At 47.3% G+C, this 14,786-nt stretch overlaps 1 protein-coding gene across 4 annotated transcripts in view; it reads left to right on the top strand.

Moving 5' to 3' along the window:
- Positions 1-2,628: 2,628 nt before the first annotated feature.
- FGFRL1 (fibroblast growth factor receptor like 1) overlaps positions 2,629-14,786 on the top strand; it is a 183,695-nt gene continuing 171,537 nt past the window's right edge. Inside the window, exons 1-3 of one of the 4 annotated variants that reach the window (XM_069795826.1) lie at positions 2,629-3,156; positions 4,109-4,204; positions 4,327-4,436. In XM_069795826.1, the coding sequence (XP_069651927.1) occupies positions 4,194-4,204; positions 4,327-4,436 (121 nt within the window). In that variant the 5' untranslated portion in view covers positions 2,629-3,156; positions 4,109-4,193. Of the gene's footprint in view, positions 3,157-3,525; positions 3,638-4,056; positions 4,205-4,326; positions 4,437-14,786 lie in introns of those variants that run through there. The other 3 variants (XM_069795833.1, XM_069795842.1, XM_069795817.1) reach the window with 3 other exon arrangements.

The raw sequence follows: 14,786 nt of genomic DNA, 5'->3' as shown, positions 1-14,786 counted from the left end.
ACTTTGGGGATAACTGGGATACAAATGAACTGTTAGGCTGCTTCTCAGGCCATGGGGAGACGCGTACTACGTTGCTTAGCATTCGGGTTTGTTTGTCAGCTCCGGAAAGCTGTTTTCCCACAGCCTTGTCTCAGGACTGTGGGGTGCAGGAGCAAACTGGGGCTGTTGACTTTCAGACTACTCAATCATCCTGCAAATTACAGCCAGCCCAGGAAAAACACAGCTCTGCATGTTTCCTTATTTAGGTAGAAGTGTTGGGAAAACAGCATGAGATTTTATTTCTGATAAACTAGGAGCTGTTTCAGGAATATTAATTATTTTTGTTGTATCAATGTTTTACATTTATTCCTCCACTGCTGTAATGGGAATGAGATGGATGAAGTCTACAGCATGGTTCCAGACTGTCTTTCAGGCACTCCCAAGGCCCTGCAAAAAAATAATAATTGTGCAGACATTTTGGAGTCAGTAGGGGTTGTTTTCTGGTTATTTTAGCCTGGGGTATGGAAGCTATGGGCTCTGTTCCCTGCCCCATGTAATCCCTTTGCAACATCACTTGGAATCAGACTCTTAAAAGGTTTCTGGATGCCTAAAGACAGAGGCTTAAGGGGGATCTGAAGGTGTTCAAGCACCTGGATGCGTTTCAACATCTTGTGTACCATCTCTGTAATTCTCCAGCTCCCAGAACTTCCCACTGGTGACAGGCTGCAGGGGCACTTTGCTGCTTTATAGGTGTATTAGGAGGAGAAACGCCCACAGCCTTGGAGATATTGGAGGCAACAAGGCACACGTGGGATTTTTTAGTAAGGAAGTGAGGATGGAAGAAGTGGATCCATCAGCGGATGTTTTTCTTCTGTGTCCAACCTGAGCTGGACGCTTGGTGCTGGGCTTGGGCACAGCCTGGGTTGGAATAAGGTCTCTTCTTCCAGACCGGAGCTGATTCGGGCCCAGGTAGAATTCACCCGTGTCTCTAGGCAGGCTGTGATCAGAAAGCCATGGTGCAGCTGGGAACTAAACCTCGGTCTTAGTGCATGACCCAGAAAAACAAGACGATGAGTAGGAGCTCTTCGGTCGGGTCCCTCTAACCTGGTGGGAAACCCTCCCATGACGGGCAGGCGTCCCACATCTGAGCCAGAACTGAGGCTGCGTTGGACTTCAGTCTGCACGGGAACAGAAGGTCGTGTAATACTTTTGGGGCTGGATCACCTGGATGGTGATGTCCTTGGGCCAAAGACCTTGACTCCATTGTGGCGAAATGGCTGGGAAACATTCCAAAGAGGTGTTTTACATATCATCCCTCTGATGTAGCGTGCAGTTGAGCTCTCATTCTGGTGCAAGTTGGAGTGATTTTATTGGAGTCCATGGCATGAATACGACCATGTAGGTCAAGTCCTGAAGGTTTGCCTCAGTCAACACTGTCTTTGAAGTCAATGAGGCTGAAGTTACTGCCTGATAGGAGGAGTAGTCCATCTGGGATTTCTCAGATGAATGAACTTTAATAATAAAAATGATGATATAAATATGTAAAATGTAAAACCAGTATTGTCAGCTGCTTTGTTTGTTTCTGGTTCAGGGGCTTTATATGTTTAGTCTTGAATGTTTTTCACTTTGATTTTGTGTATCAAGATTTAATGCTGTCAGGAACCACTGGGTAAAAATATGTAGTAGTAATAATAATAATAGAGGGTGTGATTTTATAATCCTAACAAAATGGATGAGATGGATGTTCAGACGACTTCTTGGCTTGGGTTTAGGGGTTCTCCTGGTGCCTATCACATTGAATTAGTATTGAGACAGCTTCATTTTCAAGGAGGCCTCTGTGCTGGAGCATATCAAATAAGAGATCTAATAAACAATAACATCAACGGTAACAATGTTTCTCCCCAGATATAAAAGCATAGCTACTGAGGCAGCTGTTTTTCTTGCCGTTTGTTTAGTCTGTTTGGTGAATTCTGCCGGGTTGATTTTTATCCCGTGCAGAGGGTAATTTGCTGTAAGAGCAAAGGCATCAGCCCAGTCCCGTTTGAAAGTAAATAATAAATAACTGTAACAGTTAATCTACGGAGCGGACCTCTCCACAGTTTATTTTCCAGTCGGTTGAGTTTAGTTCAGTCCAGTCCCTTTCTGGCACGCCTCGCACCCAAACCGAGAGACCAAGACCGGCGGAGCCGACCCCAGCCTCTCCCTCCCTCCTCCGGGGCTCTCTCCCCTTGCCTCGACAAGAGGGCTGGTTTGGCAAACGGCGGCTTCTGGGGTGCACGGGGGGGCTCCGACGCTCCCAGGCCTCCCGGGGAGCCCGGCCGGGCGCCGATCGTTCCCTCCGCCCGCTGCCGCAAAGGGTTAAGGGGGAGCGGCGGCGCGGGGAGGGCGGGGCCTGCCGGGGGTGGGCGGGGGCTGCCGGGGGTGGGCGGGGCCTGGCGGGGGTGGGCGGGCGGGGCCTGCCGGGGATTGGTGCGAAGTTCGGAGCGGGGCGGGGCCGCCCCGCCCTCCTCGGCGGCTCTGCCCCCACAGCCACAAAGCCCTGCAGGGAAAAGTTGCTTTATCGCTTGTTTCTCTCGCCCCGGCTCTTTCTCTCCCCCCCCCCTCCCCAATCCCCAACTCCCCCCCCCACCCCCTTACTCCCCTTCCCCTCCCCTTCCCTTCCCCAGCCCCTTTCCCCTCCTCCCCTCGCTCCTTAAACGGGATTCCGGCTTGGGCGAGCCGCGGGACGGCATCACCGGGCATCCCGCGGCTGCGGAGCCCCGGCCGATCTGTCAGGTCCTCGCTGTCCCTCCCCGCACACGCACACACGCTCAGCCCCACCCGGAAAGCAAGAAAAAGAATTTTACGAGGTCTCCCCCCCACCCCCACCCCCCGCCTCTTTTCCCTAGCTCCTCGCCCGTGGCTCCCTAGTGGGGAAAAAAATCGCCTCTGGGGCGAAGGGGAAGGGGAGCGTTGGTAAAAAGCCGGTGGTGAAGGGGGGGGAGAGCTGCTCCGTAGGGAGGGCACCCCAAAAGCAGCGGGCAGTCCTCACCCGCCCCCCGGGGAGCAGGGGGGGGGGATGAGGTAGAAGCCGGCGGCGGAGCGCCCCGCCGGCCGCCGTGGCCGCGGAGGGCATGAGGCGGCGAGCGGCGGGGATGGGCTCCAGCGTACGGTGCTAGAGCCCCGGCAGCAGCCAAGGTAAGTGCCCCCCCCCCCTCCACGCCACCCACCCCCCCGGCCGGGAGACCCCCCGCCTGGCTCGGGGAGTCACTAACCCAAAGCCGGGAGCCACCGGGCTTGCCCCGAAGCGGGGGGGGCAGCACCAGGTGGCATCGCTCCGGGTGTCCTTCCCCCCCCCCCTTTACCCCTTTCCCACCCCCCCCCCAATCCCCGTCTCCCCCCCAGTCTCCCTTCCCCGACCCCAATTCCTGGTTGCGAATATCCCGTTACCGGCCACCGCGGGGCCCTGGGTCCTGCCCCGGGAGGAGCAAACCCCCCCCCCCCGGCCGCCCACCGCCCCCGGCGCCTTCCCTCCCTCCTCTGCCTCCCTCCGTACCAGCTCCCCGCTGGAAATTGGGAAGCTAATGGCAAAGGGTCCCTATTTGCTTTGCTGGATGCTGTACACGGGTTGTTGTGTGTCCTGGGGGCACGGAGTGTTTCAACCGGGGAGTTTACAAGGGTGAGGAATTCAGACAGCGTTTAGAGAGTGAGAGTTTTAGGAGGAGAACAGGGTGTAATTAATGTAAACCTGATCTACCCCCGGTTTGCGTATCACGGCGAAGGCATCTTCAAGAATCTGGATAATTAAGTGCGGTTTTGCTTCGGGACGCACCTCTGGAGCACACGGGAACAAGTGGGGCTTGAGGGGGGGGAAGGGGAAAGGAAAAATCAGAGCTGTTGGGAGAAGTTGTGGAGCGGAGGAAGGCGCGTACCCAGAGCGGAGCCTGTCTGAGGGGCACTGAAGCAGCAACACAAAGTTTTCTGGGCTGCTGATGGGAGAGGTAACATTCCTCCTCCCCCTTCCCCAAGTTCCTCCACAAATTGTTAACCTGAAATCTTGTTTTATGGCCACTTGCTAGTGTTTTGTTTGCCTTCCAGACTGGTTCTGTACAGGATACCAAAGAATTATGCATTAACTGTAAACTTACAGGAGCTTACTGGCCTCAGTGGATTCTTGATTTATATCAGGCTAAAGCAGAGAGGAGGGCAAAGTTTTACTTGCTGAGCGCCAAGGAATGAATTACAAGTACGTTTCCCTTTCATTTGCCATTTCTGCTCTTAAGTCTTCGCGATGGGTTTTAAAACTCTGCAAAAGTTTGGGGTTTTTGTCCCCAGTAATTATTTTGCTCTCCTTTTTTCTGCCTCCAGGTCTGAGAGGACGGTAGCCTGTGCGATACGGAGGGATCTGGTTTTCAAAATGGAATTGCAGCTCGCGCTCCTTTTCGCAGGGATAATTGCGTTTTCGGACTCGGCGAGAGGTAAGGGGACCGCGCTTGCTGCAAAGGCTCTGCGACTCGTACCCTTCCCTCTGCCCCGCTGGGCTCGTGCTCCGCAAACACCCGTGGTGCCCTCGGAAGGACCCCACAAGGGAGTTGCTGTCGGCACAGACTCGTCCCCTGCCCGTCGCTTATCTGCGCAGGGGCGCGGGCTCGTACCCACGCGTGGTGCCTCCTTACCTGCGTGTTTCGGGGCCGTCGGTTTGGATGGAGCGGGGTCGCTCCGGGTTTGCTGAGGTCTCTTAGGCGCAGGTGAACTTCCAGGGGCTTTTCTCGTGCATAGGTAAAAATACACAGACAATTTTAAAGAAAAGCAACTGCATTCCTCTGTGGATCAGAAGTACCTCTCCCCTCCTGTAATCCCTCCAGCCTCTGCCCTGTATATTCCCACTAGCAAACTAAACAAACACATCCATTAACTTCCTCGGTGACAGACAAATGACAGTTCCCAACAGCGAGAGCGTATTTTAACGCTGGGACTCCAGCAGTTGATCAGATTTCAATAAACAGGTTATCCTACCAGAGACAAATTGAAATACATTGACCTGGGAGTGACGGGGAGGGGAGTGGGGGTGGAAAAAAAGAAGTTTCTTTACGGGAAGGTGCTTTAAGCAAAGCTCTGGGATCAGAGTGGAAGGAGCGGTGGCTTTTCCTCCGCTCTCGCCTGTGTCGTACCTTGGTGGGTGCTGTCCTTGGAAAGCCTGAATGAGAAACCATGCTTTCAGCTCCCCCGGCTCTGGTCACAAAGGAGGGGCTGCATTGTTCCAGGAGAATGGGGGTATGGCTTTAGGATGCAGATTGCTCCAGCTGCAATTCCCAACAGTATCAGAGTTCCATGAATTGTTGAAAGACCTTTAAATCACCCAGTGCCATGGAGTTGCGAATTAAAAGGTTTAAACTTGCCCTTCGCTTGGGCCGTAACTTGCCAAAAATAAACCTTGGGGGTGAGGGTGGGAAAGGAGAGGGGGAGTGCTACTCAAAAACCCCAAAGTTTGGTTAGTGCATTGCTTTTTTTTCCTTCTTGGCATTGGCTCCCAAGCAAATATTTTATGGAGGCAAAAGCACTATAAAATGATTCGGCTGGAAGCTGAATGAAAAAGAAAACAGTATATAGGCTGTAAGTCCTGCAAGTCTGAATTCCAGGCAAGGTTTACAATGGAGACTCAGTTTAAGTTGTAGGCAATGGGCAGCAGTGTATGAATTAAGATGACCTCATGGATGTATATTATTGCAATGGACCTGAGAAGTTGGTGGAGTTCCGGAAAAGATCTGAAGTGGGCAGGAGAAGACAAAAAGATTTTTGTCTCTGTCGTGAGCAGAGTATCGGCTGCTTTACTGGCTGACCCTGTTTAAATTTGGCTTGCACTTGTCTTGCTTGTACTCTTTTATTGCCCCTGGAAAATGAAGTGCCGTGGGCTGTTGTCGTGTGAAGAAGCGACAGAAAATTAACAGCGGTAATTTCAGGACATCATCATTTTTCCTATGGAAAGGCCTTTATAATATAACTTTGATAGGATCATATTGGTAATTGGGTTATTTGAACTCTTTTCGGAGCTGGAAAAATCCATCCTGCAAGTGGATGGAGCAATGGTCCTGGTTATTTAAAATGACATAGAAATAGAGTTTAAAAACCAGGGCCAAACTCATGAAAAATGTTATTCATTCACGTGCTGATATCAAGGGAGGGAAAGTGAAGAAGAAAAAAGGTGTCATTGCTGTAAGAAAAATAGACGAACCCCTAACATTTAAATCCTGCTTTGCACCTCTTGAGGTTGAGAGTATTCTTGATAGTGGAGGACGTAGATGAAAGATCAAACTCATAAGTGAGCAGAGGTGAGACGCTCTCCAGCACGTTGCAACCTTATTTTGTATTGTTGAATATCCCCAATTATTAGATATTTACACTGGGATAATTTCAGAGTCTCAGAAAAATGTGCCCGGTTTTTCACATGCCCGTGGATTTTTTCCGAATGTATCATACAGTGCGTTCGGCCACTGGAGATGTATAAATGCTACCTGTTCCAGTCGCTTGGGTTTTATAGACAGTCCTTTGGCCAAATCTCAGCCTGAGGTCGTGAGGCTTTTCTCCGGAGGAAGAAGGGCTCTTTGTTTTGGCCAAACAGCGTTTAATATCTGTATCTCAGTTGCAAATTAGACATGTGTGGCCCAAAGCGTGCCAACACCTCCTAATCTGAGGCGTCAGAAGTTAAATAGGTGCTCGCTGGCTTGCAATCAAGCAAGGAAAGTGGCTGAGGAGGCTCTCTGTGAAAGCGCTGGTCCTTCTCTTCTGCTCATACTAGGCAAAAGTAGCTTGTGCTGGAATTAGGATGTTAATTTGGAGCTGGCTGATTGCGTGCCCGTGTTCGGGGAAGGGCTGTGCCGTAGTGCATTTGCACAAGGGGGCAGAGTTAAGTTGCCCACGGGCTCCGGCTTCGATATTTCCTGACAGTCGAGTGCTCAGCTGCAATCTTGCATTAAATGTTACGTTGTATTATTTTTACATCTTTATTTAGGTGATGCCTTTTAAGGCAAAGGGCTCCGCAGAGATGACTGATTGGGCTAATGCGGCAAATTTATTTTTCCGCCCCGGCAAACAGGGACGTTTTTCCAGGTTCGGAGCTGTGCCTACTGGCTCCGTCCCTTCTTGTGACCCAATGTGTCACGTCGCCAATGTACAAAACGCTGCAAAAAGCGGATATCTTAGCAAACCAAGATAAACTCTTAAGAAAGAGGCAATACATTTAAAGAATCCATGCAAAGCAGAGCACAGGTCTGATTTTAGGGGGCCAGGTGCAGAACTCGCTGTGTCTGGAGGGATGAAGGATGAGGTAGCTAAGTTTGAACCAATGCTTTTGGGGCCGAAATTTAAAGACTTTGGCTAAGGGCTTGTCTACACCTGCGAATGCACTGGAATAACCCTTCCAAAAACTTAATCTGGAATAACTCCCTCAGCGACCAATTTTATTCCGGGCTAAGATCTCCTGGAGGGAGCCTGTACCAAAAAAAGTCTTCCTCAGGAGCTATTTTGGTAAATATCCAAGCCCCTTCTTTCCCTTGTGGGTGAAGACGAGGACTTCTGTGTGCACAAGATCTACTCTTTGAGAACAAAACGTGCGTGCTGTGGTTTTCTAAGAGGGACCACGTCTTCCAGCTGACAGCCAGGGCGTAGGGTGGCAGCTTCAGCCCTGTTGCCAGCTGCACTGGATAGTGTCAGCCCTGAACCTGGGATAATAACGCAGGTCTGGTGGCTCGTCCCTGTTGTCACCCCATTCCTGTTCTCTCCAAGCAGCCCTATGCTGGGCATAAAAGTCCTCAGCGTCCTGCCCTGGCCCTCCTCCGCGGGGATGAATGCCATCTTGGGTCACTAACCTTTACTGACTATGTCCTGCAGCAATGTCGCTCCTACCACTCCACACCTCCGGTCGGATACAGGTAATACAATCTGATATTTTCCTGCCTATGTTATCTCAGTGACACACAACACAATATTTGTTCCGAATCTGTCAAGTTGCCATCGTATTCGCTTTGGTGACCGTATATGGTAACGTTGGGATGCGCTTGGCTTGGTCCCGTGGCTTAAACAAGATTTCGTATGGTATGTTTAGAAGTTTTTGGTAACAACCCTCCTGTTAGCGAGTAAACTGATATTCTGCTGGAAACTAATTAGTTTGGATGTTGATTTCATTTTCGGTGCATTGCGTAGGGAGGGGAAGAATGGGACCTTAATTGCTTTCTGCTCTGGCACTTCTCTGTGGGACACTTGGCTTGCAAACCTGGTTGATGCCTGCTTTACAGGGTATTTGCTGATGGGGCCACCTCAAAATGCAGTGGTTTTGTGCAGAAATAATGTTCTGTGCCATTTTTGTTTCTCTGAATATTGGAGAAAGGGGAATAGGATGCTAGAAGGTTTTTTTTATTTCTTGGGAGATGCGTTCTTCATTCTGGTGAACATATTCACCATTCTGTAACTTTGGGATTTCTAGGAGTGAATGGTAGTAAACGTAGAAAAGATAAATAGCGATAATATAAGAAAGATGGTTGTTGGCTTCTGTTTTAAGCCTTTATTCTTGTTGAATGGTTGTTACCAGATGTAACGATTAGGTAATTTCTCAGTTGTGAAAGGGAAGCATGTTCAGGTCTAACAGACTGATTCAGATTTTGTGTAAGTCACTGCATATCTTCTGGTTAAGTTTGGGGCATTTCTTGGATCGTGCTCTTGGGGAACTTGCTCATGAATAATCTGTCAGCATGACTTGTACCTAGAGTCAACATGACGATCTAAGAAAATCCTGGTTATTTTTTTAAACCCCGGTTCCTCCCTTCTTCTGAGGCTGTCGGCTGCTTTAAATTGAGGCTGAGTTTAAACATAAAATACAGTGTGCGTCATACTGGAAAATTAGGGTTGATTTTATTTTTTTTTTTATTAGGAATATTACAAAACTCGGCAAATTGCTCAAATACATTTAGATTTTCCTTAAAGTTTTTATAACTTTGTTTTCCAAGTCCATATGTTTCTCTGACCTTCATTAAAAGACGCAAGCAGCAAATTAAAATACATCTTTTCTGTGATGAACTTCTACATAGCAAAGGCTAGACTCCAAAGTCTGACTCCTAGCCACAGAAGAGACTTTCATGTGCCGTGAGGAAGCGCTTGAGAAATTACAGAAAAATGGTTCATTCAGGAAAAAAAAGTCATTCGAAAACAAAAAAACAAAGTGACACTTGCTAGCTAGTAGGAAGCTGCTTTTCAAGGTTTGGGACCATCGGTACTAATTTATTAACTAAAGGTGAGGTTTGTCATCTGGCATGAATTGGCTGATAGAGCTGATCTTTTCCAAAGACCCATCTGATAATTCCTTTCTGAGCGGCTGTCTCGCCACGAGCGACGCTGGTACATCTGGGTCTGCGCAGAACGCTTGTTATGGAATAGCGTGAATGCAGCAGAGCTGGTCACTGTCTGGCTGTGCATTTTTGGATTAATTATTGAGAAGAAGAGATAAACATTTCCACTGAAAGGGGAAAATAATAATGCAGAGGTCCTCTTGTACCTAGTTTGACTTAAAAAAAAACAAACAAAAAACCCCCAAACCACAACCTTTAGTCATAGCTTTATTTATTCAGTGGGAGTAGAACCAGTGCAGCTTTCTGATTTTCCTGAGATATGAAACTCCTACTTGTGTCTGCAGTGACTTGTAAAATCATGCTGCTCAAAGGGTCCGTGCAAATGTATCCCAGCATTACAGGAGTCGGTGGAAATGCTCCTTTCTTGCTTTCCTTTCATTATCCTGCTCATTTTGTCTTGTTTCAAGGAGTTGTCTCTCATCTGACCTCTTCCTGTGTTTTCTGGTGGGCTGCTCAAGCTGAAATGCATTTGTTCTTGTTTTGAACATTTAATTTGGGTTTCTATTCCTTTTCTTGTTCTCTGTAATCAGTCTTGACTTGGAGCTTTCTCTAATAATAATGCCTCCATATATATTTGACTGTGGTGACCTGTCCTAATCTTTTGCACTAAGGTTGAACATTTTTGGTCATATAAGGGAGTTTTTTTAAGAGTGGAGCCAGTGTGAACATAGGATTTGCAAAGACCACTGTCTGGTGCAAGCCTATTGAGTCTGGTGCGCATTTGTAGCAGCTATGGTACTAAGGTAAAAGAAAAGTATTTCTAAAAGTAAGCTTGAATAATCTCATCCTGCTGCCCTGATGTCATATGAGATAAGCAGATGCAGCCCATGCCAGTTTTAACAGGTTAGGACCTGATTCAGAGCCTGTGAGTGTTGGTGCCGTGGCTCTACTCACTTTCATGGCCTTTGGATCCATCCTTGAACGATGACTTGCACAGATTATCTGTGCATTGACCTCTGTATTGGATCCCTCATGTACGACAGCAGAAAAGATGTGGGCTAAGCGTGGTATTTTGGATCCTGCCATTCGCCTGCTTGACTGGATAGCTTGGACTCAATTTTTTAATTCTAGAAACACAATGCTTCTGCCCACTGCGAGTGCTGGCTGGTGGCTGGAGCGTGTGCTGCCAGGGCTGAAAGCAACGTGGAAATTCATTGCTTTAACTTTGGGTCGCCGCAGAGGGGTTTATCCCCAAAGAAAGGATGCCGTTCTACAGGCGGTGTTCTTAGGTGTGGAGGGGCTGAAGACTGGCCTGAGTGTTACTTAACAAGTTAATATATGCTGTTTGCTGCTGAATCCATTCACATACCTGATTTTATTTATTTTATTTTTTTTCCCCACCTTCTGAGTCAAATAAACACGGGCTTCATGGAGTTTGATTGGTGACCCTGATTACACAGTCTCCCCATTGTATTGCAGTAGAAACACAGTATCCAGCAGTGCTGCACATAACCTAACCTCTTTATTTCATCCCAACCTCTCCAATTTTCAGGAAGAAATTCAGCCAGTAACTCCGGGCTACTTCTTCCATTATGCGTTCAAACTTAATTTTGAGCTTCACTAAGGGAAGAAAAATGTAAATTGGGAACAGAGGCTTCTCGGAGCAGGTTAATATTTCTCAGGGCTGCTGCACCTCTATTCTCAGCCTCTCTACGAGTGCCTTCTGGTTTGATGGGACCCAAAATCATCTCTCCTTATGTCTGGTAAATTTATTTCACGAAAGTTTTACACAATCTTGAGTATTCTGTCAAGGGATTGAGAAGTGAGTAATGCAAGAGGTGTCATACCCTAGATGCCACTTGGGTGGTGTTGACTTTGGTGGGTATTTTAGGAGCTGTCAGTATTTGTCCATGTTAGATAAAAACACAGGAACAGCAGACAAATGCAGAAATGCGGACTTAATTTGTGCAATAAGCATTTTTTTTAAATTCATATGCTCCTTGCTGGGTTTGCTGGCGCATGCCCAGTGAACTGGTTACTGTAAAAGTTTGCTACTGGTGTCGTGCAGACTCTTCGTGGCAATTGAGGGCTTGCTAGTTCTGCCCAGAACAAGATATTCGGGAGAGGGACAGAGCTGGAGGAGGATGTGGAGGGAAATGCAAGCGTTAGCCAACCTCTGAGAGAAAATTTAGGCTGGATTAGTATATTGCTGCTCTTGAGGCCTGGTGCAGCCAAGCCTTGGGAGAGGGTCTCGAGTGGGCAGCGTGTGTGCTCTGAAGAGGATGTTGGGATGCAGCTTTTCCAAATCTGTGCTGTATTTTGTTTTTCACCTGTGTCCTCCCAGGTGCCTCCTCATCATTAGGTACAGGTCTGATGCTTAACTGGCTTTTGAGAAATGTATGACTCCGAGTAGAAGCATTCACTTGTAAAAGGGTTTTTTTCCTTGGGGTAGCTAGTATTTTACTACTCCCTTGTATGGATTTAAATCTTCCTTTTTCTAGACAGAAGTGGATGGGATGAGGCCAAATCAACCCCAAAGGAGGGAGAAGGGACAGTTAGCCTCACCAGCCTCCCAGCGCTCAACAAGCCAAACTACTGGAGTTAGACTGCTGCACAGGCTGGAGCACTGTGAACCGGTTTCTTCTCCTCCTTTTTCTTCTTGACTAATAGATTTGTGTGAGTTGGAGTAATTGAGGAAGCTATTTTTCTCAGCAGTTGTTCTCCCCTAAACAGATCTGTTAACACTGGTTAAGCAATGACAAGTGTCAGACGAGTTACAGGTGCATGAACTGCATGTCAAGGATGGAAGGGTTAATGAATAACAGGGTAAACCTCTGGACGTTGTGGAATATCTCCCCAGGGATACTGCAGGCTCTCTGTGGAAGGAAGAACACTTGTTTGGCATCGACCAGTCAATGTAAAACTGGTGGCTAAAACTTCTGCAGAGTATGGATACCCTTCTGAGAGAGGATGCTGTGACCCTTCTCGCTCGCCTTGTGGGTGGATCAAAATCTTTCGTGTTCTTCTGCAGGTTAACACAACATTTTTGTGGCAATCATAGTGTCTCTTTAGTGAGACAAGTAATATTAGGAAGCGTTTAATGTATTTTTGGGCAGTTTAAAGTGGGAAACTGGGAGAAGAGTTGCCAGCTCCACCAGCATATGGAGATCAGGCTCTGTGCTCTGATAAGTTGTTTCATATTTTGATATTCAGGGTCAGATACTGCTCCCTGTTACAAAGGTGATAGTCCCTTTAGGTTCAGTGAGTTGTGGCTGAGTAGCTGTGAGTAGGATTTAAATTTATAATCCTACCAAAGAGCAGAAATCGGGGCCTCGTAAGACCAGGCTGTGTTTCAGTTCTGTACGGCGTGGCACCAGCCATGGGAGGGTTCGTCGTGATCTGCAATAGTTAATATAAAACTAGATTAACAGATCAGAGCTGATGAGTATCTTTCCTCCTCCTGGTATTCACAACCAATCAGAAATGCAGTATTGCCGGGGTGAATTTCCTTAAGGCCTAATGAGAGTGGACCTTTCAACTTAATCAGAGCCAGGACAGGTGTTTACTTTTCCTTGACAGATTTGACTGACAAGGAATCGTAAACCTATTAGGGAGATATTTGCATATGCAGGGGAACTGGCTTTGGACAGTTGATTTCTAATTGCCGGATTTGTTATCTGAAAATGTTTGCCACTGCTCTCGGCACACATCTATTGTTTCTGGGATACAAAGAGACACAAAGAAGTGGTAGAGGCTAGACAGAGCATTTTGCTCAGGGGCCAGAGAAACCATAAGGTAGGGATGGGTCAGCGTTTTATCTAGATCAGAGCAAGGTCCTGCTTGTATCACTAAGGCAGAATGCTTTTCCTGATTCCCTGCTTGCTCAAACAGGGGTAGGCTAGAGGATTTGGAGGATTTCAAACAGTATTTTGTGATAGTGAAGTATACAGGATTATTCCTGTCATTGGAAGTTCATTGGAAATACCAGACTAGTCCTTCTTTGCAGTTGGTCAAGTACACTCAGGATATTTAATTTGAAGTTCAATTCAGGGCTCTTCTCTCCGTGAGTACTCCTGTTGGGAAGAGGATTGTAGATTCACAGGCATGGAAATCTGTCCCTTTTCCCCATGTTTTACCACTGATCCCAAGGAAGAAAACAGCAAGGTGCTACTCAAAGTAGTCACAGCAATAGACCTGTATATTTATAATACTTATTACTATTTACTGAGTGTTTCCAGTGAAGGAAAAAAAAAAAAAAAAAAAGAGAAAGACCCCAAAAGTGCTGCTCAGCATAGGCAGCGTTCCTCTTCTAGATAGTATCAGGAGAAAAACCTTGTCTTTCTGAAGACCACAGACTAGCTAAGTGGAGTTTGAGGCTTATTTTTCTTTTATCCTAGAAAATCCAATAAATCCAGTAAATTCTTTCAGTGTGGTCTTCCAAGAGTTTTTCAACTTTGTCTGACTCACAGATTATTTGAGTGCCATTATAGACTAGGGGTCAAGCAAGTTAATTCCCAGAACAGTATGCTGCCCTGTTTTCAAACTGTGCTAATCAGGGTTTTGAGTCAAAGCATGGTAGTTTGCTTAGTGAAATTATTTTCCTGTTAGAAAATTACAAATAGGCTCTGACTGTTCGTATTGGCTTCAGTCACCAGAGTGCTCACATCACATGCAGAGCAAAGCCCCCGGGGATGTACTCGCCGTGGATCAGGGTGCTGGTGGGGGCTCGTTTCCCAGCTCCCAAGATTGAACTCGTGAAAACAGGCTGAAACCTTATCACAAAAAAAAAAAAAAAAAAAAAAAAAAAAAATAAATTATTACAGTCACATTTACACCTCCAGCGGGACGGAGGGAGGGCTGCCTGGAGCCCATCCGAGCTGTAATGTGAATGTCCTTTCCCGAAGGAGACATTTGGTGGAGTTATTTGGTTACCTCTCCCCCTCACCTTTTTGTAATTGACTCTTGTTTACATTTTCCTCCTCCTTTCCCAAAGTTTATTACCACTGTTTAGGCAGAGGAAATGAATTAACATAATTTACTGGTTTTTAGAACAAGACACATTCCCTGCATGTACGTGTACACACGCTCGCAGTCGCCCTCCCAGTGCTGTGCAGAGGAGCATGTTTACAGAGTCTGGGTCCATTTAGGGAGAACAATACCCTGATTATGGAGGGCAGCCTTTTATTCCCAGAAACCAGAAGGAACCATTCGCTTCAAGCAGCTACTGCCCCTTGAAGGTACAGGTGGTGCAAGCTGCTAGAAGGAGGGAATAAATCTGTCGTGGCCACAAACCAGCGGCATTATTCTCTGTGGAAGTTGAATTAGGGGTGGGGGGGAGAAGTGGTCTCGGGACAAACCGAGCACCGAGTTTAAGAGCTACCAGCGTGTAGAGAGGTGTTGTGGCTTCCAATTTAAATTCTAAGTGATAGCTGTGAGCCTTCAGGGGGAATTATTTGGCGCTTCCTGAACGGGCAAGGTGCTGGGGAGGTT

This window comes from Haliaeetus albicilla, chromosome 1 (genome assembly GCF_947461875.1).
Source record: "Haliaeetus albicilla chromosome 1, bHalAlb1.1, whole genome shotgun sequence".
NCBI classification, from domain to species: domain Eukaryota; kingdom Metazoa; phylum Chordata; class Aves; order Accipitriformes; family Accipitridae; genus Haliaeetus; species Haliaeetus albicilla.
This window is presented reverse-complemented; position numbering and strand designations above follow the sequence as displayed.